Source organism: Bactrocera tryoni, chromosome 1 (genome assembly GCF_016617805.1).
Source record: "Bactrocera tryoni isolate S06 chromosome 1, CSIRO_BtryS06_freeze2, whole genome shotgun sequence".
NCBI classification, from domain to species: Eukaryota; Metazoa; Arthropoda; class Insecta; order Diptera; family Tephritidae; genus Bactrocera; species Bactrocera tryoni.
This window is the reverse complement of record NC_052499.1, coordinates 68224709-68250397: the sequence shown is the minus strand read 5'-3', so window position 1 is coordinate 68250397 and position 25689 is coordinate 68224709. Positions and strand designations below refer to the sequence as shown.

Sequence of the window (25689 nt, the reverse complement as noted above, 5' to 3'; positions counted from 1 at the left end):
ATAAATTTTGAGGTTATGTGAAAAAAGTTTGTATACAAAAGTATAAATAATAATAATAAATATAAATCTGTATACAAAGCATATACTTGTATATATGTAGATTATTCGATTACCTACAACATTGCCATATAACGTTTTATATATAATTCGAATTTTTACCGGAAACTCAGTCCCTTTCCTTCTTTTCCCGACCTCAAATCACCCGTAAATTATTTTTTTTTTAATGTTTATAGATTATCTTTCGTTTGCCTTGGGTTTTAACCTTCTAAACATTTCTTTATATTTTTAATTATTTTCAAAAACTTCTGCACTAGACAATTAGTAGAGAATGCTCGAACGTCCATGCCACAGAAATTTTATCGCAGTTTATTTTGTCTGTATTTTTTAAGAAAAACTGGTGAAAAGCTGCAATATTCACGCTATAAATTTGTTGAATTTACTTTCACTCTATTAAGCAAATACATTATGCATTGGCTCACAGCTGATCCGAAAACTAAATAAGAAATTTAAATAGCAAATGTAAAAATTAAAAAAAAGAACCAATTATGAAAATGAGCGACACACAAATGCACATAAATATTTCGCCTATTTGCATATTCTCCACTATTTCGTAGTAATTTGATTAATAGTTGGAAAATACTGCGAATTCCTACGCGCATGCAGAAAGCAATGTAATAATTAAAATAGTTGCTCGAATCCAATTAAACGCCATTGCGTATACGGAACCAACGATTTGCTCATTATTGCTTTATAACTAGTTTGCGTAACTACATACTTTATTATTATAATTATATTTTTGTTGCATTTTTTGCAATACAACTTTGCTCATCATATTACAGGCGTTTATTTCAATTAAATGATTTTACTTATTTTTTTTAAAACACACGCCTTTAGTTTAATATGCGGCACACACACACCCAGAAGGAAGCAAGTAGTATGCAAATAAAATTAATAATTATGAGCACAAAAAATTTTCCGCACAGTTTATTTTAATTAAATAATAAAGAGCTTTTATTGGGCATTTGTAGTTTTTGCAGTTTTTTTTTTAAGTTTGCGCTTATTGTAGAACTCTTCAGGCGCGGGATGTGCCGGCCACATTGCATTTAATTATGTATAACAAATTTGTATTAATGAAAAAGTATTGCAGGTGTTAAAAAATACACAGCACCAATGAATAAGTAATTAAAGTGACAATTTAAATAATTTTTTTTTAATCAAAAGTCGATGACATTTAATTTAAAAAACACACGAACGCATTCGAGCTGGTATATCTTTGCAAATTTCTAAGATAAGTTTTGCAGCAAATAAGAAAATTTGTTGTTACTTGTATAAGCAATATATTAATTAAAGACAATTGATCACATTCGCCTGAACTCTACAATAAAATATTAAAATTCAACGGCTGCCACAACAATCCATGCATTACGCTGCACGCAGTCACCGCAGCAATGCAATCAAAGGATTAAGCCACACACTTCAGTGAATAAGCCCACACACACACACACACACACTCACACACATACACACGATTGCGCAGAAATGAGCTCAATAACCACTGAGTAGGCTTTCAGCAATATAATTTACAATTTATGGAATTACAGCGCTTTTTAACAATTTCGAAATTGCTAAAAAAAACAGCAGCAACGACTGACTTCATTTTAATAAAAGCTCAGTCGCTTGGAAAATGCAATTTCCGTGACAAAAGCAAGCAGCTTTCGGCATTTCACTACGCAGAATAGGATAATATTAATGAAATTGATGTAATATAATTTATTTAACGAAATCACACACACACGCTCACCATTCAATAAATGCACACGTGTGCGCAAATATGCGTGTAGTGGTGCGCGGTGCACATACGCCGAGATAGCTGTATTTTTTTTGTGACTAACAAACGTTTTTTTTTTTTTGAGAAATTTGTATGCTTTATGTATTTTAATGTTGCTTACTTGCTGTCCTCGTTACAGTGCGTTCATGTGCAAAGTAGATAAAAGTTTTGTGCAATTCTACAAAATTGACTCCGGAATCAACCGCACAGAGAGGCACTTGTGCAAAAACCGTTTGTCTTTGAAAAATGATTACTGTGTGGGCGGTTGTTGCTTGTAGTTTAAAATAAATGTTAAGTGCTTATTCTTTGTGTGAGGAAGATTTTTTGTTAATCGGGTTAACTATGCATAAAAATTTATACAAAGCGTGTCAAAAAGTGATAACAGACACAATGAATTGTGAATATGCGGTTAGTGTGACTCACTGCTATATTCAAGATAAGCAGCCTAAAACAAGCAAACTTTTGCTTTTATATACCAGGAGGTATTTGGAAGGGAATATATATGATATTATTAATCTATTAACTCTATTAACAATTTGTCTTGTCATTTTCAACCGAATTTAATATGCAACTCATAAAATACTTTAAATACTAACTCCTAGAAAAGGGTCTGATTCAAACAGTCGAAATACAGATATAAGAAGTCCTTCTCCACCTGGTTTCTAATGGAGTAAAGGTCTTCCTCTGTTTCACCCGGCAGGTATTGCGTCGAATACTTTCAGAGCAGGAGTGTTTTCATCCATTCGGACAACATGACCTAGCCAGCGTAGCCGTTGCTCTTTAATTCGCTGAACTAGTTCCATCGCTGAACATAGTTCCATCGAATGCGATATTCGCCGTAGCCAACGCGCAAAGAACCATAAATCTTTCGCAGAACCTTTCACTCGAAAACTCGTAAAGTCGACTCATCAGCTATTGTCATCGTCCATGCCTCTGCACCATATAGCAGCACTGGAATAATGAGTCACTTATAGAGTTTGGTTTTTGTTCGTCGAGAGAGGACCTTACTTCTCAATTGCCTACTCAGTTCGAAGTAGCAACTGGAAAAATATCATCCAGCAATAGATTGAAGAAATCGCACGAAGCAGGGTCGCCTTGTCTGAAACCTCGTTTAGGATCGAGTGACTCGGAGAGGTTATTTCAGATTCTGGTGGAGCTTACGGTATTGCTCAAAGTCAGTTTACACAGAGGCATTAGTTTTGATACCAAATTCGAACATCGCGGCAGCTCCTTTCCGTGCTGTCAAAAGCAGCTTAAAAATCGATGAAGGGGTGGTGCGTGTCGATTCTCTTTTCACGGTTTTTTTTTCAAAATTTGACGCATTGAACAATAACCCATACGATATTTCGTGCAGATTGCTCGTCAAATAATAAAGTTGTCCGTTCAAGGACAAATACGTGATCGTTCAGTTTGTATGACATCTTTACGATATCGTGTATTTCGACAAATGAGTAGCTTATTTGAGAGAAAAAAACGGTTGCAAAATATTAGATCGATATCTCAAAAACTGAGGGAGAAATTTGCTGACCTTGTGTATATACTTTTAATAGAGTTTCCAACATTATCTTTCGTATGTTCCGAACTTCTGAACTAACTTAATAAATCCTAATAATTATTTTTTCTTCCCTTTGCTAAGTCAAATTAATTTCAGCATAATAACTAAAGCCCTTCCTATCCTACATTTCAATCCTTCATATCATGTAGAGACTTGAGTTAGAAACAAGTATCGTTTAACAACGGTACTTTAATATAATTTGGAATTTTCGAAAGGAATTCAACATTGTTATTTCTTCTATCAAAATTTCGAGGGCAAATTAAAATAAAATTAAATGGAATAATTCAAAGTGACAGTGGACGAAAGAACCGAGCAGGGAAATATATATGTATACATACTTGTATATACATTTCATATATAGTATGTGCATACTAGCGGTATTTAGTATCTCTGCCCGCTGCAATTTATCAAAACTTTGAGAAGACAGTTTTCAAAATTCAATTAATTTAGAAATTTCTTCCAAATAGCAGTTTTAGGGATATAACAGGAAATGCCACTGCGTATACGTAATCAAAAGTTTTCTTACTTTTGTTGTATAGTTTAAATAACTTCTCTTTTACTATGATAATTTTCTTTTTGAACACAAAAATAAAAAATATCACTGCATCGAAAACAGTTAAAAAAAAAATAAAAATATTTCATTTTTAAAATTTCCAAATCGCTTGCAAATGTTGTAGAGTATAAACATTGAACAGTTAACGATCCCAAAATGTCAATTCAGAAGAAATTTGAAATATTTTCATGTATTCTGTACTTCTGATATATCATTTATGTTTTTGAAAGCAATTTCGAATTTGTAATATTTTAGAAAGTTAAAAATATTTAAGATTTACCTCAATCAGCTATATTTTGCGCCTACATTTTTACGATTCAAATATAATGCTTTAAAAAATCAGCGCTTATTAAAACTTGTTGGTCACAAAACAATCTAATTAACATTGCCTACATAGGCTTTCCAGCAAAAATACTCTAGCCCTAATTAAACATATGTACTTCATATATGTATACTTGCTTACATTTCATATTTTATGCATGGATCACACTTGTTTAACAACCGTCTGATGTTCGTCACTACCGCAACGCGTAAATGATACCGAGAAATTAGATGAAGATTAATTACATTACTTCTGTTATTAATGAGAGGATGGGTAAAGACGAAATAGTTAATTACACATGCATCTATATATACATATAATTAAGTGAAAGCGTACAGCAGCCATGCGTGAGATGTGTGAGTGCATGAGCCGGTTTGCCTGTGTCCATATCATACTGATTGCTGTTTGTTGTTGTATTCTAATTAGATGATTAGGCAGTAAGTAGCGGTTGCTTAAATATTGCTGCAAAATTCGCACAGTGGGCTGCTTATACAGCTTTAAGAACAAATATAGGAACTTGTAAGCAACATTGTAGGAACTGGTAAGCAATAGAATGTTGAGATGACCGTGCAATAATACAATGGGCGGAAAGGATATATTACTAAACGAAATATTTAAATTATATATAAAATAAACATATATGTGACCTGGTCTACGAAAAGGGAGCTTACGTGTGAAGACTAGTTTTCTGGGAAAAGCTGTTAAAAATAATCGTTTGCTCATTAATTGTTCTCCTTTTTTTTGACACCTAAGCCCCTTTTCCGTAGACCAGGTCACAAATGAGCATATTGGAATCCCTATTATAAAACTGAAAATTATTATTATAATATACTTAAAATTTAAATATAATATAGAAAAACTTTTTTTTATTCTAAATGTTACCATTTAGCCATTTTCAACTAGTCCACAACTAGTTCATTTAAGACCAGTCTCGATACATGGAATTCTCGCTAACCCAACATCACAATTTTCGTTTTCCAGCTCCCTTTACTATCTTTATATATATATGTATGTATACACATGTGTATATACATACATATGTATGTGTATGTTGAAGGTAGCATACATACTCATGTATTCTATGCACTTTAGTGTAAGCGTTTGAATGGGTGTGTGTTTAAATGGAGCAAAAGTAGCTGATTCATTAATAATGCGTAAACTACATTCAGTAAATTAAAATAATTAGAAACTTTTTGCATTCACTCATACTAATTATGCAATTTTTCTCTCCACTCTTTTCTCTTGCAGGTAAGCGTAAACGTAGCTACATCATCTATTACATACACATGCACACGTGAAGGCAAAAAACCCCAACTTCGATTAGCTAATCGAAAAAAACACACATGCCAAACCAACGTGCCTACTTAAATTATGTATATCACACATATTAACAGCTGGTATTTAATAATTTAATGCTTTGGATCTACCCTTTGTATGTCACGTAAGTCATATGAGACCGTCGTCCATGAACGCCACTTTCACCAAACCTTTATCTGCAAGCGCATAAAAAAATACAGGCACACACTCACCGCTATCATCCACACACACACACGGACAAATACACACATAGAAACGCACACTTCATTATCCACACCGAAGTGGCGTATATCCTTTCAGCTTTCAACTCATTGAACGCGCTCCATCATGTCGCATTTCACGAGCACCTGGTGTGCCAGTGAACGCAGAAAAGTCGGAATTAAAAATAAAAATTTTAAGTCTACGAACTATACGAACTCACTGCGTCTTTATGTGTATGAAAGTAATAATGTTATGGAAATGAAAATGACAAAACGACAACTATCACAATAAAAAGTTGAAAAGTTAAGCATGGAAATTGTCTGAATCGCTTTTGCGGTTTCCTTTGCTGTTGTTGTTGTCCACGCCATTGCTACTGCATTCACGCGATGCCTGAACTCTTGCTGCATTTGGCGCTGTTGTCCGCCTGCGCTCGATTTGAGTGTCACTCGGCCTTGAGCAGAACAGCGCCACCAAGCAGACTAGCGTAAATAATGGTCTGAATGCCACGTTGTGCCGCAAACAAACGGAATACTGTGGCTCATATGCATATATGCAATGGTTCTTATCTGGATTAAGCATGTGGCAGGTCAAGAGAAGATAGTCAGTAAGCGAAAAAACGACTTTTATGACTTTGTTCACAGCGCGTCCTTATTCATGTAATAAAGCCTTGGAAATATGAAAGATTTATGTAAACAAAAACGAAAAAATGCTTTCGGCATAATTATTTTTGGAGTGCAGTTAAAGAGAGGAAGACGCTCTTATGATAAAAAAAAATATATATTTCTTTTGCATTTCAATGGAGCAGCTATGAAATGGGTGAAAGTTGCCAGGTGAATCAGTGATATTTGACGAAAATTTTTTTATAAGAAGTTAGTGAGACAAAGATATATATGTATATGTATAACCTATATAGTGAGGAGTTTAACTAAATAGTGAAAGGAAAAATGTAGAGCAGTATAAGTCGGCTATTTCATATATTCAGCAATAAATTTAAATGATAATTTTTATTACGTTAAATATATTTTCATGCTAACGCTTAAGATTTGAAATCTCGTTGGCAACACTTCTTCCCAAGACACTTCTGTGTCAAGTGTAGAGGTTTCAAATGCATTCTTAACTTGTTTTAGTTCTGAAAGGCTTATCGATGAACAGTTAGCCGGAAAATTTATTTGAATACCTTTGACGGATGTATGTTAAAGTAATAGTTGCTGGTATCTGTTGAAGTTAGAATAGGAATTGTATTCTCTTTGTAGTAAGGGACTACAGCTAAGATGACATATTTGACAACCCAACCGCACGCAGGCTATTTCTCAATAGTTACCTTTAATACAAGCTTCAGAAACTCTCAATTCTTTGTTTAGAAAACTGTCCTGACATGCTTTAGTCTCTCACAGTGCTCCATTTTTCAACTTCAGTGGTGCTCTAGAGTATAAAAAGAGCCAAGAAAAGCGAATAGGAAAGACAAGAAGTTCGTTTATTTTCATTAGGGTGACAAATATATCTAATTCGATTTTTAGAAGCTGTGGAGGACGATACAGCAGGATTTAAATTTGTGTGCCTCCACTATTAAATGTTTAGCCATTTTTTTGTTGATTTTATAACGCAACTAATATATAAATGAATTAATCTATTGGTACCATGAATAACATTCAAAAAGAGACCTTTTAGAGTAGAAAGCAGTACCGATCGTCCTCGAAAGTTTATGTGTCTACCAAGTAGCTCCCAGTCTACTGTATACTTTTAGAAGCCTATCGATTTGATTTGGTCAAACAACCACTTTACCTCAAGGTTAACCGCTGAAACTATTAAGCAACCTATTTTTTAAGCGTCGTTTCTTCTAAAGTAAGACAAATTCGGTATCGGTTTTTATAGAAACGATCTTCGCATAATAGTATAGCAAAGCTTTGAACCATGATTCGGAAATTTAAGTTCACAACCAGGCTAAGGATATTTTTTTGCAAAGCTTTTCATAATACGAGGCGTCAAAGTATTGACTTTGTAACTAGCACAAAAGCACGCAACTTTCACATAACCCAATTATTTGTGTTCCCAAAGCGCAGCACTGGGATTCTACTTTTTTCTAGTGAAAATGGGAAGTAACATGTCATCAAAAAGTAATGAATAGGGTAATTTAAAAGTGGTCAACAAACGTGGGTGATATGTGAGAAACAGAAAACGCAGTCACGTATACAAAAACAGTAGCAACAGCATATCGCAACAACAACAAGGCGAGGAAGCCCATTCGAATGCAATACAAACAATAGCACTCATAATAAAGACTAACTTTGTTGCTATACTCTTTACACATATACACCCTGCTCTGCGTATATGTATGTGTGGGTGTATTGTTTTGTGCAGCAGATGGACTGTAGAGCGCCGCCAACCGAGCTGCTTACTTTCATTTCACGCAATTGAAATTGACCCCTCAAAGGCTGCTATAGAATTTTTCAAATATACATATGTGTATGTATTTGTATTATATGTATGTGTGTATCTGTTAGTTTATGTATATGTATATGTAGGTTTATTAGCCAGGCAAATAAGTGTGTCAGTAGCGCCCACCTATTCACACACACTCACATATGGTACACTATATTCACACACACATGATACACATTCGTGCGACACTGTCGTGCAACACTTATCGCACTTACCGCCGGTTTCGAATTGCCAGTTGTCATTTGCCATACTGCACCTGCAACGGTGATGCAACTTGACTCAGTTCAACTTAACTCAACTTTACTTGACTCGACAACTGCACTGAACTCGACACGATAGCACAATTCTATTATGGCTATTGCCATTCTTGTTGTTGTCGTTCTTATAACTATTGTTATTGTTGTTCTTGTTGCTGTTGCTGTTGTTGTCGCGTTGTTGAGCTGCTTTTATCGTTGCCGTTGTCTGTCATTTAGTTTATTTGATTTTTGTTCTTGCGCTTTCGGCTTTGTTGTTGTTGCTGTTATCGCTGCCGGCGTAAAGTCGCTGCGTCGAGTGGTTCAAACATTTGACATGACCACTTATTCGCCAACCGAATTGTTGACCGAACAACAACAAAAGCAAGTATAACAGCGCAAGTGTGCTACACATATATGAAGCCATTGTAGGGCAAAAGTGCTAGCAAAAACAATGAAAGACACATGGCATATGGCTATACACACATATATAGATGTCCATGTGTGTTGTGGTGTGTGCGTGTGAATGCTATACTCAAAAGAACCCACTATTAGGTATAGCTTTTGGTACTGATAAGGCCACACTCGACCCAATTCCAAGCCCTACCTTCATTTGGGCTCACATTCATGCTCATATACGCACACATAGACACGTGTAGGCATCAAAACGAAAATACCCTGTAGGAAAATATTGAAAAATATACTTATTCAGTCAGTATTGGAATAAATTTGCTAGTTTCAAGGAGATTTTGATAAAATATACCTAATGGCAGTCCCAGATATACAATCTCAGAAAGGTTCACTTTACTTATAGTATTACTCTCTTATCGTCACAAAAAGTTTTTGTAACTTAGAGTTGTGCTCTTTTTGTACCCTGAAAAAAGTGTATTAAGTTTGCAATGAAGTGTGACCTAGCTAGAAAGAAACTTTGGAAACCCTTGAAGATATATGTATAATGTCGATTTAGTCTTTAGCTGTTGGGATAACGATATGAAATTTCGTTCATGTCCTTTTCTAATCAAAAGGCAATTTATCGGCACTGTAGATGTCGGATTACTTTAGCTTATAGCTTTCATACAAACTGAACACTCAAAAGATTATTATAGCCATTGAATAACCGATGGTAATATTTTTTCTTACTTTTTTTCAAATTTTGATCACAATTTAACTTTTGTCAACATTTGAGAGCTTAATACTAGACATATGTATATGCAGATAATTCACTGTCCCTTTAAACTTCAAGTATATGTTTGTACAAAATAATTAAAAATTATAATATCACATCAATTCTCTTGCCCCAAATTTCAATATATTAAACTGTTTACTAAATTAGTGCGCTAATGAGGCGAAATGTCTTCCAAAATTATGTTTTATTAGCAAAAGTCTAGTGATTTTCCTTAAAGAATATTTTTTCGTAAGTGTTAAAAATACAGTAGGAAAATGTGAGAACACAAATTTAGTTAATCTGTATTCTAAATCAGTGCTAAACATAACACCAAAAAAAAAAAGTAATTATTTCGAAAAAATTGCCGTACTTTTCAGTTTTTCCTACAGGGTATTCTCTTGCTAGTAAATATTTTGCCAACTTACCTTCAATGTATGAGCAAATGCCTACCCAAGCACACACATACGTACAACACACATAATACAGGCAAACAAATCGGCAATGCAGGTCGCTGCTTAACACTTGATCCACAAACATATATAAAGGTACACACGAAATGCTAACATATACCTAAGTATACACATACATATGCACATTTGAATTAACATAGGAGCGTATATATTGTGTGGACTTATGCAGGTGGATACTTTACACGCAGTTATTAAACTCACAAAGCACACATGCATACACACATACAACCCACACATAATACATATTTGCTTATATGCAATGTAATTGCAAGGCTACCAATGCACTTTTGTTTGGAGGCTGCAAATTCGTATAAATATGTATGTAATATTAAATCTAAATTTAAGCCAGATTGCAGCAGCGCAGTGTTAGTGTGTCGTAAATATGTATGTAAGTAGGGCAGGCATTATTTGCGAGTAAAATATTTTAGCAAGGATTACAACTTCTATATCTGCAATGTGAGAGTAAATATTGTTTTTGTTGTCATGTATGTATATTAATGAGCACATACATATGTTATGTAGTTAGGAGCATATATTGTGTATACATATATAAATCTGATAGTTATCAATTTAAATGAGTTTTAGCTTCTCGCTTGTATAGTAATTTAGTGTAGATTATTTTATGTCATAAATTTAGACGTTAAAATGTATTTCATATATGTTTATGGAAATGTTATAAATTAGAATATTTCATATGTAAGTGTCAAGTAATTTTATGAAAATATTTCTGAGCTTGATTTTTGCGGTCTTTTATCTTAATAAATAATATGGCAGTGATTAATATTTCGCTTAGAGTTTTTAATGCGAGTAAAATGTTTTCAAGAAGAGATAATATTTGATTTTCACAATATAAGTATTATTACTATTGTACATAGAGAGCACCTAGTCTGCTGGCGTGTCTACCAATTACTCATTGACCTGTCAGCACTCCTACAACAGTTCTATTATTATTATTTTTATGTTTTAATAGTCGCAATGTTAGGCCCATAATCCATGCATGTCACTTCTGTTTGCTTGTTTACCCAATCAAAGATTGACTCCACTGAGACTATGCCATAATTTTAAATTCCCCCTTTTCCGGAGTCTAAAAGCTATATAGGGTGGCACCGGCTTTGGCTATATCATCCGATTCACAGTTGCCAGAGATATAACTACGTTCATTGCAGGCTTATTGTAAAATAGGATATTAGATCCACTAAGTGTTGAAATCATTTTTTCACTCACCTCGCCGAAACCCTTAAAAACTTTAATTAACGCAAAGCCGCCTGGCTATAAGTATAAATAAATATATTCCCTTTTGTGAGCACACACTAAATTTTTTTAATTGGTGTGATCTCCGCTTGGAAGACACTGTAGTACTCTGGTAGACAGATGACGATTTTGTTATCTAGTTTTGCTAAAAAGACACCACCTCCCACTTCATTAACTAGTTTGTATCTATCTGTGTGAATGCTTGTCTCAACGCCTTGTTCACCTCGACTTCACACTCTGCTCTAAAATGGAAGACAATATTGGTGGTTGAGCTTACATTCAACTCTATAGGATTTCGAAAATAAATCTGTGGTCCAATTTCAGATCAAACCAAAAAACCAGTAGATCATTGTACCAAATCATTTGTCTCTGTTAATCACTTTAATCAGTCTTAAAAAAAGGAAGGAATAGGTTGATATATAGTCTATATGACTGACTTTCTTCAGTTCTATAGACCTTTTTCCGCCACTACGCGATACATATGTATATATATCTTTAAATAAATATGTAAGTATATCAAGTTTTTTTAAACATTTCACCTAATATTTATATACGAAAAGTGATACCGTCCTGACCAGCTATAACGCCAACACCTGATTCTTAATAAAAGTAAAAAAAAAAATAGAAAATCCTTTGCTCACTCTAGATATCTATTCATAAAAATATTTTAGCTTATTACATAACTAAAACTTTTATATATATATGTATGTGTATATGATATATTCTAGTGTTCCTTAGGAATAAATTATTTTTTGACAAAAGATATGTATATCTATAATAAGAAATATAACCAAATAAATAAGTCGTATATATGATTAAATATAAACAATTTAACGGTTAGCTATACGAACAAATAAACATGAAATAAACGAACAAATAAACATGAAAGGCGGTAAACACATAGTTTTTCATACTTTTATATCATACTTTCAACTCAGACAGTTACACTTACAGGCACCTACACATCCACATTTCATACCACTTTTACTGAAAACCTTTCAAAACTGGTTGCGAAAATATTCAGGGAAATTAGTAGTTAATTATTTTCTAGGACCAAGCCTCAAAAGCGTCAATAATCGTTCATCCTCTACTGCGCGTCAACCATTTTAAGGTTCTAACTCCAACCAGCATCCATCAAATTCACATACCCAAGCCACCTCGCCAACCAAAAAATCTCATAAAAAATATAATTTTAAATCTTATGTGACATATACGTGTATACGATCCTTGTAAATTTATGTAATTATGTACATAAATATGTATGATTACACAACAACGTACGGTTGAGGATTTGAAGTGTTAACTAATTATTTTCTGTATATTGTATTTTCAAACACGCACAACAGATGCTGCCGGCGGTAAATTCTTTTCTACTTTTATTAAATTTTTTTTATAACATAAATATGCAACAATAACAAGTAAATATTATAGTGCATTTTCATATAAAAAATATCGCATTTACTTTGAACCGAAAGTAATGGAGAAAACAATTTTTATTCAAATTTATAAGCATTTTTGCATATGGCATCCTTATACCATACATTGCGAACATTTTCCAAAACCAAAGCAAACACAATTTTTATAACGCTAACCGCATTTTTTTCAACCACCAAAGTGCATTAGTTTGTTTTCGATTCCATTTTGATTGCGTTGAAGTGAATAATAAATTAGTTGAAGCTAACGACAAAAGAGAAAGCTAACAATGGCAACCAATTACACTTTTCATAATTTAAAATTTCAATTAGATCTATTCATCAGTGAAATTTAGAACCAAATTTGCAAATAATGAAAATCGGCCTGCGAATGTTTGATTTAAACGAAATATTTACACTATTTGTTGTTGCACAAATTTTACATCACAAATCAATTTAATGAAAATTTCCATTTAAATGCATTAGTTGGCTTAGTTGAACCACAAATATGTGCATAATAATTACAAATAGACAAAAAAATTACGCACACACGGGTAAACAGCTAAATAACTAAGCGCATTGCAATGATTTACAAATGCCCTTAATTAAATATTTACAATTTTTATATAACTCAATAAACTAATAATAATCATATTTATTTATTTGCTTCTGCACATTGAAACGCACTTTTCGCACAAACTGTTATGGCATTTTTGCTACAAAAATTTTACGTAAATCCAACAATAGAAGCGCACAACCGAAATAATATTAAAAAGTATTTACTTGCACATGGTTGCATTCCAACTTAATTTATTTGCTGAATTATCATATTATCAAGGAAATGTTGGCAATGCGCTCATACTTCGAGTTCGCGTAAAAATTGTGTTTAATTTCGACTTTCAATTTGCATGCAGTTATGCTAAAATTCAGATCTTTTTTTACACCGAATAAGTATCAGAGAACACGCACACATTTACACCTCACGAAAATTTATACAGACCTAATTGATACAACAGCAAAACACAAAATGAGAAAGCTTATAATCAAAGCCTATCACTATTAATATTAGACCATTTTATATGTATACAAAAGCGAAATTGTTGAGCTTTTAAATGATTTCAGTTGAGCTTTAAGCTTTCACAAATTTTTAAATGAGCAAAACAGCACTTGAATTTTTAAAATACACAAAATTACAAAAGCAAAACTTATAAAAGCTTTCAGAAAACGTCAAGCTTTCTCAAATTTTTAAATGAGCTTTCGACGCAGCAAAAAAAAAATTACAGTTCTTATTATGAAAATATTGCTATGAAAATAAAGCAACGAAACTTTATGAAGAAAAGCTTTAAAATGCTAAAGAAAATATTTCTAACGATTCTAATATAAAAAAACTTAATTTACAAACGCAAAACTTTTGAGCTTTGAGATAAGCTTTACGCTTTCACAAGTTTTTAAGTGAAATTTTTATTAGAATAGTTTTCATACGGTTTAAGAATACTGAATTTGATTTACTTCTAGCCGTTTAGTTTGATTCTAGTAAGCTCTACGTTCATTTGGAGGGTTTTAAAACTTTCAAAGTTTTATAGTATAATGAGCTTTTGATATAGCAAAAAAGGAGCGATGTTTTCTAGCTCCGCGTTAAGTATTCTCTCTGAAGAAACGGAGCAGTGGTTTTTCATTTTGTATGCAGAGAAATCGAGAAGCTTTTGCATATAACATATACATTTATTTTCTGCAGCTTTTTTCTTAAAAACAGTTTACAAGTTTAAGCTTCACGCATAAAACTCGTATGCTCAAAGTGCAAGTTTTTGACTAAGAAACTATAACAAAATGTTGATTAGAGCATGTTTAGACGACATATATGTAGCTTAAAGCTTCAAAGCTCTGGTTTGTAGTTAAAATATAAATTACCATAGATCTCTGTAACTGCTATGCTAATGACTGATTCCAACCGTTTTATAATAGTACATCGAAGCTTTAAGCTTTCATGAAGATTTATAAAAATTAAAAAAGTTTAAAAAATCGCAAAAAGCTGGTTTGAAACTACAAGTTGAAGTTTCACACCAAAAGCTCAAAACGCGGATTTTAGAGAACTAAATAAATTTAAATAAAAAAAACAGTATATAGCTTAAAGCTCCAAAGCTCTGGTTATTTGTGGTTAAAAAGGAAATTACCACAGATCTCTTTTTTATGTAATTTGAAAATAGCATTGCAATAAAATAAAAAAGAAATAGCAAAGAAAAATATTAAGAAGTAAATACAAGTTCAAGGCTTATAATAAAAAAAAAGTTATAAATTTAAATAAGAAAATTCTATGCGCAACTGTCGATTTAGGGCCTCTTAGGGTTAAAATATATTCATAAAGTTTCACATGTCATAAAGCATAAAGAAAATAGTTTTATTCTACTTATTATTGTATATAAATTTTTTCACATACTATTCCGTTAATATATTTTGTATAAACTTACATTTTACATAGCAACCTCTCATATCAGTAAAAAAAAATACATATGTGAATATAAAAATATAAGATTTTCATAACTCAATCGCATATACCCACTTACTATGTACATAAATTGCAAGGCCAACCCGCAGCACTCGCACAAAAGTATGCAACAAAATATAATGTATGCTGTCCAGCAGCTTAGGCACAAAAACATAACAAATATCAAGCTTTAAAATGCACGAGCTCCCTTAACTTGGCTTTGCCGTACACACACCCACTTACATACACTTGAAACCACCGCAAACTAATACACACACCAAATGTCACTTGTACTCCGAAACTACCAACAACAATAAACAAAACGCCGTACACTTTTCGTAAGTTTGCGACTTGTTTTTCATTTTGTAAGTGCAGTTTGTGTTTAGCATTTTTCCGCTCCTACTCTTTACACTCTTTCACTATCGCCAATTTGTTTTTATTTTAGTTTTGTTGTTGGCTCTTTTTACAACTCTGTTGCGCTGTTGCCCTTGATTTCGTATTAAAATTTGATATGTTTTTAACTAATTGGCTTGCGTTAATATTTTTGTGAAATTTTAGCGTTTATTGCAATTACTAGTTGAAAAACTTTGAAGCTTTCACTTGTTTGCGTGTATTTCTTGATGCGTTCAATTGCCGTTATGTTGAGTTTTGTAAGTTTTGTTCCATTGTATTAGTTCATATTTGTTGATATTTTGTACTACCGCTATTTTCACTTAATACACACCCACTTTTCTCGCTCCCTTCTTGTTCCTCACTTTTCACTTTTTCTTGCCACCTTCTACTACTATCACTTTTTTCTGGATGCTTAGCATATTTCAAAACTTTTTTCTCAATTTTTTTCACTTTTCGTCTGTTTTTGATTGTTACTAACTTTTCGAGTTTCTTTTTTTGTGCATTCACTTACTAACTTAACCGTTATTTTCGAAAAAGCTTTATGCATTTCTACTAACTCACGCTTCATTTACTTACTAAACCAAATCGTAGTTAAATAAATAAAGATATTTTCATTACAAAATTGTATCGAAAAATATTTTTTTGTATTCTAAGATATAATCTTATTCAAAATCAATGCAAAAAATTAAAAACCATGCAAATCGTTTCATTGAAAAAAAAAGTAAAAAAAAAAATTAAAAATCATGAAAACTCATGCGAAACTTTTTGCATAAGAAAATTGTGAAATAATGTGTTTTTCATAGACTTTTCTATTTTTATATTTCTTTCTTAATTTGACTCTAATTTTTGCTTTTTGCCGATTTTGTTGAATTGCTTCTTCTTCTTCTACTACTACTTCTACTACAACTACTACTACTACCGTTACTACTACTACTAATACTACCGATTAACAAATATATATGCGGATTATTACCATTTACTACAACTACAACAACACCTTCTCTACAACTACAATCTACTACCAACAACAACTACTACTACTACAACAACAAATCCAACAATCCAAACAACGTCATTCATAATGAGGTAAAGTATAAATAAGCATCCAATACTACTATGTGTATTTCTATTGTAAATAACTGTATGTGTCTTTGTGTTAGTGTATAGAATTTTGTACTGAAATACAAGTATGTTTAAAAGTAGCTTTCTAAGTGTAAGTATAAGGATGTACTGTATTGATATGAACTTTGAACTGATGCTGTCTTAGAAAAATCGACCTTCTTTGACTATTCGAGTTATGTTCGAGTCTAACAAAACTTCGAGAAAAAACACAATTACATTTAAATGGTGAAATTGTAAAAAAAAATTAAAGCTCAATTTTTAGAAAAAGCTTTTATTAGTGAAAGCCCGGATTATTGTATTGATATTTGCTTTGAACTTACTTCCAGAAGGAAGAATTTGAATACTTTGTTTTGTCTAAACTAAAAAAAAACACACAATTATATTTAAATAAGTGAAAAATATGAAAGCTCAACATCTGGAAGCAGCTTTCATAAGTAAAAATGCAGTTATGTTTCCTTAATATTTCCACTGAACTTACTTTATGCAAACACTTTCTAATATGAAAGCCATGAAAGCTTTCCCAAAAATGAAAGCTACAAATATCTTATTGCTCTCGAAAATATAGCATATTTGAATCTTAAAAAAATTTTGTACAAAAAAAATGTGTAATATATTATTATAGCACAAATTGCAATTTCAAAGTAATTCAACGGCAACGCTGGCAGTAATTCACAACTGTAATTTAAATAGTAGACATAAACTTGTGAACATATGCTTCTAAATCTCCAAGTACATAAATTACTATTGACAATTGCCACCATTAGCCACCCGTTTGGCTGGTTTGCAATAAATTTGCGAAATTTATTATACCGTTTGGGATTTATGAGCCTACAACAAAATTATTTCGACTGCAGAAAAAGATGTAAATGAATACTAAAAGCACTAAAACAAAACACACGGCTTAATATTGATTACCCACCGAAACAAAATTGATTACTTCTCTGAAAAAACATAAAATTAGGTAACGCAGAAAAAGGTTGTGATCCCAAAAAGTATATTTAACTATTTCGCTTTGAAGCTTTTTTGCAAAGGATGACCAATATATCAATTCAATTTTAGATTCAATGATTTTTGCAAAACTTAAAAAAAAATTATATAAAATATAATTTAAATATATATGTATGATTGTAAATACCCAACTAATATAGGTAAAGGTAAGAAAACTGAATTCCGTTTGCAACAACATATCTATGCAAAAGCTGGTTAATTAGTGCCAGCTTTGACAGACAAAAAATATGAAAATATATTTCGAAAAAAAAAATTACTACACAGCGTATCAAGCACATACATTCTTACCGAAAATCTGTTTTCACCATGTACGAAGTTTATTTTTTTTCTTTGACATCCTTCCGCTTGGAAAACGAACAAACTTCCTGTCATTTATTTAGGCTTTGACATTTCAGACGCCTTTTTCAAACAAATAATCCAGTGAACTTCAGATTGAAGTTTGATTCTTTACTTTTACATATTTAGACAAAAGCGGAAGTATGTATAAACTTGTGGTTTATTTATTTTAAAAACTTTTTTTGCGTATTTGTTTAGAGATATCCGTTTGCTGTTGGCTTTTGCCCTACTTCCAATCCTTTTCAAATAAATTCGCAAATGTGCCATTTAAGGTCAACACGTGTCGTTGTTGCATGCAAACGCGAAAGCAAAGGAAGAAATAAAAAGGCATATGAAATAAAAGTTCAATTCTGACCCAACGACATGTGTCTGAAATTGAAAGTTAAGTGCTTGCTATAAATTCCAAATAAATTGCGGACATCGCGAAAGGGGAAGTATACTTACCGAAGCTTCTATAAAAATATAAACTTGTATGCATAAACATACATATGCTGCAAAAGAAAGTCTTAAACAATGTTAAAATATTGTTCTATTATTTGCCTTCATTATCCTATTTTTTGCGTTATTGAAATGTGGGTTCGTCGTGTCGTATGAGTAACGAAATTATTGCTAGGAAATTTTTGTAGAATTGAATTACTGTTTATGGTGAATTTTTATAGCATTTTTTAGTGTTAAAAAATGGGAACTAATTTGCGAAATTCCGTATCTTGATCTGTTTGGAAAAAATAAGAACAGAATATTTGACTTGCTGCTATTTAGACTAGGTACAAGAGTGGGTCAAAGTAGATTGGTGTTACTTCCTTTTCTCAAAAAAAATTTCTTGAAAGTTTCTTAAATTTCCCAAAACAAGGCTTAATTTATTGGAAATTTCAAGATTATAGAGCATTCTAAACGTAAGAATGCTTTGCGTTTTATTAATACAGTGCTGTCTTTTGAACTTCCTGATTTCCGTATAAATACACTTCTACTTTTACACTTTTTTTATTCAATAATTAAAATTTGGGGTCTATTTCCTTACTATAAACGCTTTCTTGGCAGAAAGCATCTGCTAAACAACTTTTGTAGACTCTTTCATCATTTCATCTGATCTGTTCGTTAATTTTTAACAAACTTCCCCGCATTAATATTTTATATAGTATGAAGTTTCCAACAGTATATTTTCTTCATAAAAACTAAGACTTGAAAACTAGATTTTTTTATATTTTTTTGTCATTGCGATAATAACAAATCCTACATAACAAAGAAACAGTACTAAAGGCTTACAATAAAATAAATTCAGACTTTGTACTACATTTTTCATTAAACCAGAAATTCAGCAGTAAAAGAGAGCAATAGAATAATTAGAAAATAAATAAATAAAAACCATAAACTAATTAGGAACAGTTTTGTTTTTAATAATTATTCATTAAAATAAGTATAAAGCGTTGAACAATGACTACTTTCAGCTCGCTGGCACAAATTATTTTCTTCTGAATGTGGCCAAAAGTAATGATTTAAATATATTTACGCTAACTATCTTTAACGAACTGAAAAAGCTCTCTTCCTTGCCTTTCTTTAGCTAAAAATTGTATTTTCCTCTAATTTTGCAACAAAAATACCAAGCATATGGATGACTTGAAGAACATTACTGTCAATTAGTCGCACACTAGCAGCATATTCTTAATCGGCGCTAGTGCCTGTGTACTAGGCAAAGCATAATACACTTATAACTTGCTGCTTTATACACAACAAGCTCACTAATTATATTTGCCAGTGACTTGAACCGCTATCCAGATGGGCATAAGCGCTATACATGTGCATACATATGTATATAGCAAAGTAAGCTCACTGCTTTCAAAGCGCACAATCATGTTTGCTGTCACTCGCTATTTACCACTAGCCAACAATGGAAGTCAATATGCCACTGTGGTTCATCCGTAACAGAGTCCTTGTGACAACAGCGACACCGCTCAACTCCGCTTTGCATTGGTGTGTTTATTGCTTAAATTGGCATTTACACTATCCATGTATGCTATTACTGTTGTATATCATGGTTACTGTTGTTGTTTTTGTTACTGCTGAGTAGTTAGCAGCTGCCAATGTCACACATCCAGCAGCAATTACGCCTAATGCGCTCATCACACAACGAGCAGAATGCATTCAAACGGCGGAAGATGCTAGTAACACTGCTGCTTTGTATGAGCTAGCGCAACTATTAACGTTAATGTAACGCCTCTGGCATAATTTGGCCACAAGCCGAACGCTCGATCGGTTATAAGTGTTATATAATATGTGTATATTTGCTGGTTTTGTTTGTATAGTATATATGCATTTAAGTATATATGTATATATAATAAAGTTTAACGGCACATGTTCTTGCTGATTGCCTGTCTGTTTAGCTGCCTATTTGCTGACATGTCCAACAATGACTCTTGGTTAATGCTTGATATGTGAGAGAATGTATCGGTCAATGTATAAATATGTATGTAATTGAGGCTGACAAGTTTAATTAAATTAATAATAATTGAATTCAGAGTGATTGCTCCTTCACTGACTAAATGTATTATGCTGTGCTTTGCTCAGGGGCAAAATAAATCTGATATCCTACTTAACAAATCAAAAGCTAGACATTAAATCATTACTGCATTAATAACGAAGCGTTTTCTAAATACTAACCGTTATATTTGCAAGCTTTTAGAACTTCTGTTTTTATTTTATTTTTTCTCAGTATTTAGGTAAAACGTAATGTTTACTTTGTTAATATTATACTACAAAAGTTGTTTTCAAAGTATTAGGTTTTCATAACAATATCTAGCCTCCAGCTAAGATTCAAATAAAGTAATCCTCTACAAGTATCTATATAAGTATGATTACTGAAATATTTGCCGACAGTTAAGCAAATATTTGAGTTTCCTTTGCAAACTTCGCAAAGTGAAAAAGAGCAGTCGTGTCAGCAATTGATGGGTGAAGTGAAATCAAATTTATATATTGACTTAAGTCCCAAAATTATTTCATTTATTATTACATTTACTTAATCAAATGTTTGCTTATTAAGATACATAAATATTTATTGTTTTATTATTAATGATTTTCAGTAGTGCCGCGAGGGTATCAAAAATGGATTTGTCGAAAGCAAAAGAATGATCTATAGTATATTGAGTATGTTGTACATATATACCTACATATGTAGCATAAGTACAGTTTTATAGTGAAAACCTAAAATTTTTTCAATACCATTAGGCTTGTCAACTGTTGTCATCAGCCCAAATGAGTGCATATTGAAGTTCGTGAACGAATCCGCTCTTCAGCTACTGATTAAAGATTATATAGTCAAATGGTACACCGACGGCTTGAAAACTTCGGAGGGAGCTGGTGCAAAAGTCGCAGGACCACGCACCAAATTATCCTGTGGAAAGTTTTCTGAACATATTCCAAGCAAAAGTCTTTGTTAAAGGTCAGTGCGTAGAGGTAAACCTCCAACGCAACTATCACAATGAACGTATAACTATACTAAGCGATAGTCAAACGCCACTCAAAGCGATATCTGCGTACCAGATCAAATCGCTATTGGTGCAGGAGCATATAGAACGACTGAACAGTCCATCAGATCGTAATCAAGTGCACCTTATTTGGGTGCCAGGTCACAAAGGTATAGCCGGGAAGGAACTGGCTGATGAGCTTGCTGGCTGCGCAGCAACCACTAACATGGTAGAACCGGAACCTTTCATTGCGGTTGACCCACGCGCTATAAATGGTGAAGCAATAGCTAGGTAGAAGCATTAGCAACAACTCCAAGGCATGCACCATACCAAGTTGCTACCCTACCAAGGGACAACCTTAGGCTGCTTATCGCCTTCTACACAGGCCATTGTAAGCTCAAGAAGCACTTACACAACATAAGTCTAGATTCTTGTGCGAATTACCGGTTCTGCCACATGGAACCTGAAACTCCAGACCACCTGCCAATTGACTGCAAAGCAGTCAGTAGGCGCAGGATTACGACCCCCGGATCCTTGTTTCCAAATAGAGATCACATCGATTTAATAACACCTGGCAGTATATTGGGCTTTATCGATTTGCTGGGGCTAGATGAGACGTTGTGACTTAGGATTGGGCACAATAGACCTTAGGTCGAAGTGCAATCCTCATTTACGTATTTAATCTTATCTGCCAAATAATGCACGATTGGCTAGAGATTGGCACAGGCTCAAAACTTTCGATCAAGAATCGATTCGTAATCGACTTCGACTACTGAAGATCGATTCCAAAAAATCGATTATTTTACGAGAAAACTCGATTTTCGAGTAGAATCGGAATCACATATAATAACATATATAGCACATATAATAACCTCCGTACAATAACCACCACAAAAAATGATTTTTTTTTCCATGTAATTTATATGGAAAACAGAAAATATGAAAGAGGCACCTCTTTATATTAATATTAAGAGCTCATCTTTTGAGTGACAGCAAATGTCATGAAGTTTGCAATTTTATATAATTTCTCTTTCACCTTGTCTTCCAATTATAAGTGCCACAAATATTACATAGCGGAAGGTATGAACTTTTTACTACAAATTTTTAATTGCTGAAATATGTATGTACATACTTTTAAGTGCTACCGATTTACCAGATGGCAGATTCTTATATATTCCTGAAGACTCGATCGCAAATTCAATTAGAAATTTCGACGCTTGGCAATCACTGCAGTATGTCAAAGAACCTGCAACAAAGAACGTTAAGTATTCTAGCACACTCATATTGTATTGCTAAGTTTTTCGGAAGAATTATATTGCATTGCTAATCCCTGCAGAATTATCTATTTGGGGTAACACTTTGACCGTAAAGTCTGATTACGCCTTACTGGAATGTTAAGGAAATGTACTCATGTCATCCTAGCATAATCCTAATTTCCATTATCATCTTTCAAAAAATGTTATTTTTAAATGCTAAATTTCTCATATTATTCTGCTCTGGTTGGGTTAAGCAACGCTTCTGTCTTTTATTTGACTAAACTTAGCCCGCGCCAAATGATTATAACTTCTAACATATGCAAATCTTTTTCAAAACTACATCCAAGTATGGTACATACATATTTTAGAACATAACAAAAAACTGCACTGTGTTGAAAAAATAATCCTTCATTTCGTAGAAATGAAGAACAAAACATTGCAATAAATATTTTAACAAAATATTAAAATGGAAGCATTTCTATAAAAATGGTGAAATTAGAACACAGCAGGTTTAATAGCAATTAAATTTGTGCTTTGCCAGCAACTATTCATTGTCTAGAGTGTTCCAAGAAACACTGTTGGGGTCCAGACCTGCTTTAACTATTGTTCGCCAGTATCATTCTACCTACTCGTACGTATATAATGTTGTCAGCTGCAACAACAAGAACCAAACAAATAACAGCTGTTACAATTTAAGGAAACTCACGCTGATATTGAAATTGTTTTGGTTGAATTTAGGTAAAAATGTGTTTTTACGGGATGTAGATTGTCATGCGTGCTTACTAAGATATATGCTACATACTAGGTACAGATTAGGAATTCTAGTTTTGTGTGGAGTTCGTTGCAAAAAGATTTTGCTCCCACGGGAAATGCTCAAATGTAAGGCATTTATGCTAAAGTTTTTTCACCGGTTTTTGGTGTTAAATATTTAGAAGTTATCAGTATGACTGCATTACTCAAAACTTACGTTTCTTGTTCGGTAGGTGTGGTTATCATATAACTCTCATTTGCATTTTAGAACCAAGGTTTGCCACGTTGTAGCTAAAATCTCTGATAGGATGGCAGATATAGGTAGATATTACAATCAGAAGTTAACTTAGGCTCCTTTCCAACTGAATTATAAGCCGACCTTTCGTATACTTTTATAATAAAGCTACCAAAAACCTTTACGGTTTTGATAACAACTAAAGCTACTCCAACCTATTTCTCACCTATTTGACTTTTTGTATTATTCTCAGCCTGTGTGAATGTCAATGAGATTTTCTTTAATACAAATTCCTATACGCAGCAAAAGCATGTTTGAATGCCACGCACCTCATTATGTGCCTTTTGAAAAGCATAAAGTTTTGTCACGCAGCACGTGCCCATACAAAGGCTGCCCACCAGGTTGACTGGCATTCCGCAGTGTCCATTGTAGTCACATTTGAATACATGCTTGTATGGAGGTCGTCAAGCCCAAAGCGATGATTTGGCCACTGCAGTGATTAAATGCGTTTTATGTGGCACCACAACGCCTCGGGCGGCGTGTGACTTCGCACCTTGGCTTCAGGTAGGCGCACTTCTATTTGTCTCTCCCTCGTTTTTTGCGTTCCGATTCTGCTATATATTCTTCCCGTGCTTTTGAAATGCCGCAAATGTTTGTCCTTGCATGCTGCGGCTGGGAAATTACTAAACTTCTTCATACTTGTAGACATTCTTCTGGCGTCATCCATGTTGTATGCCTGCTATTTGCTTGCCTTTTGTTCTTTGACTTTGCCGCCGAGCATATTTGAGCAGGCATTTTGCGTATTCTCGACTTCTGGTCTTTTGTGGATAAACAACAGCAGCAACCACAACAAAAACAAATACAATGGACACCACCCATCCCACTCACCTTAGTTTTCGTTTAGTCTTTCGCCCTCTCTTAGCTATTCCACTCACCGCATTTTGCGGGCAAAGTATTTGCATTTTTGTCATGTTCTTCATTTTACACAAAAACAACAAAACAACAGCAATAATGACTAAGAAAAAATAAGTTGAGAATATTTTATTGTTGTAAATGTTGATGGTGATGGGGAATATTCAACGAACTGCGCTGGTGTTTATTAAATTCCTTTGACATAGCACCGGCAGGCAGCAGCAGTTATCCTTCCGGTTGCTCTGCCTCAGCAATTGAACACCTTCAAACCCGCCACCGCTGTACCGCATCAGCATTTATCTAAGGTGCCGTTGATGGCTTCGAATTTGTGCGTTGGCAAGTTGGTGTGAAAGTTGTCGAATGCGTTTGTGGTGAATGTCGGAATGTTTGCGGCAAAAATAAAAATAAGAAGAAATGGAAATAAAATAACAACAACAACAAGTGATAATTTCAAGAAATGAAAGGAGTGAATAAATAATAAATGTATTAGAAATATGTTGAAAGTTAGCTAAAAGTTTTGGTGCAACTCAAAGTTCAACTTGAAAGTGAAAAGTATCTACACACTTACATATATGTATGTATGTTTATGTGTCGGTTTGTTAAAAAGTTTTAGCATTCGCCGGAAATATCAAACGAAATTAAATTAAAGAATTTAAAGCAAATACTTGTGAGCGGCAGTAAATAACGTAGGAATTCTTTGAATGCCAGCTTTTCTGGACATTTTCTTTAAATGGAACTTTTTGCTTTAATCTTAAGCTTTTTCAAAAATATTTGTTTACAATTGATATGCAGAAATGTGGAAATTCGACTATTATTATTTATTTTAACCTGCCATTTACATTAGAAAATTTATAAACGAACAAAAAGATTTTCATAAAATGCTTCAAATTTAGCTTGATTAGTTTAATTAAAACTATTCTAATATACCTTTTCTCAAAGATTTTGTCTTAGAAACTAGCGAAAAGTTAAATTTCTTGCTGTTGTGTTTCCT

At 33.1% G+C, this 25689-nt stretch overlaps 1 protein-coding gene across 4 annotated transcripts in view; it reads left to right on the top strand.

Moving 5' to 3' along the window:
* LOC120766575 (complexin) overlaps nt 1–25689 on the top strand; it is a 215084-nt gene that overhangs the window by 84041 nt on the left and 105354 nt on the right. For 2 of the 4 annotated variants that reach the window (XR_005704603.1, XM_040092168.1), the window contains exon 2: nt 12681–12692. The exons of the other annotated variants lie outside the window; for them this stretch is intronic. Coding sequence is in view for 1 of the 2 variants with exons in the window: in XM_040092168.1 (XP_039948102.1) it covers nt 12681–12692 (12 nt within the window). In the remaining variant the exon portion in view is untranslated. The remainder of the gene's footprint in view (nt 1–12680; nt 12693–25689) is intronic. 4 annotated transcript variants of the gene reach the window in all.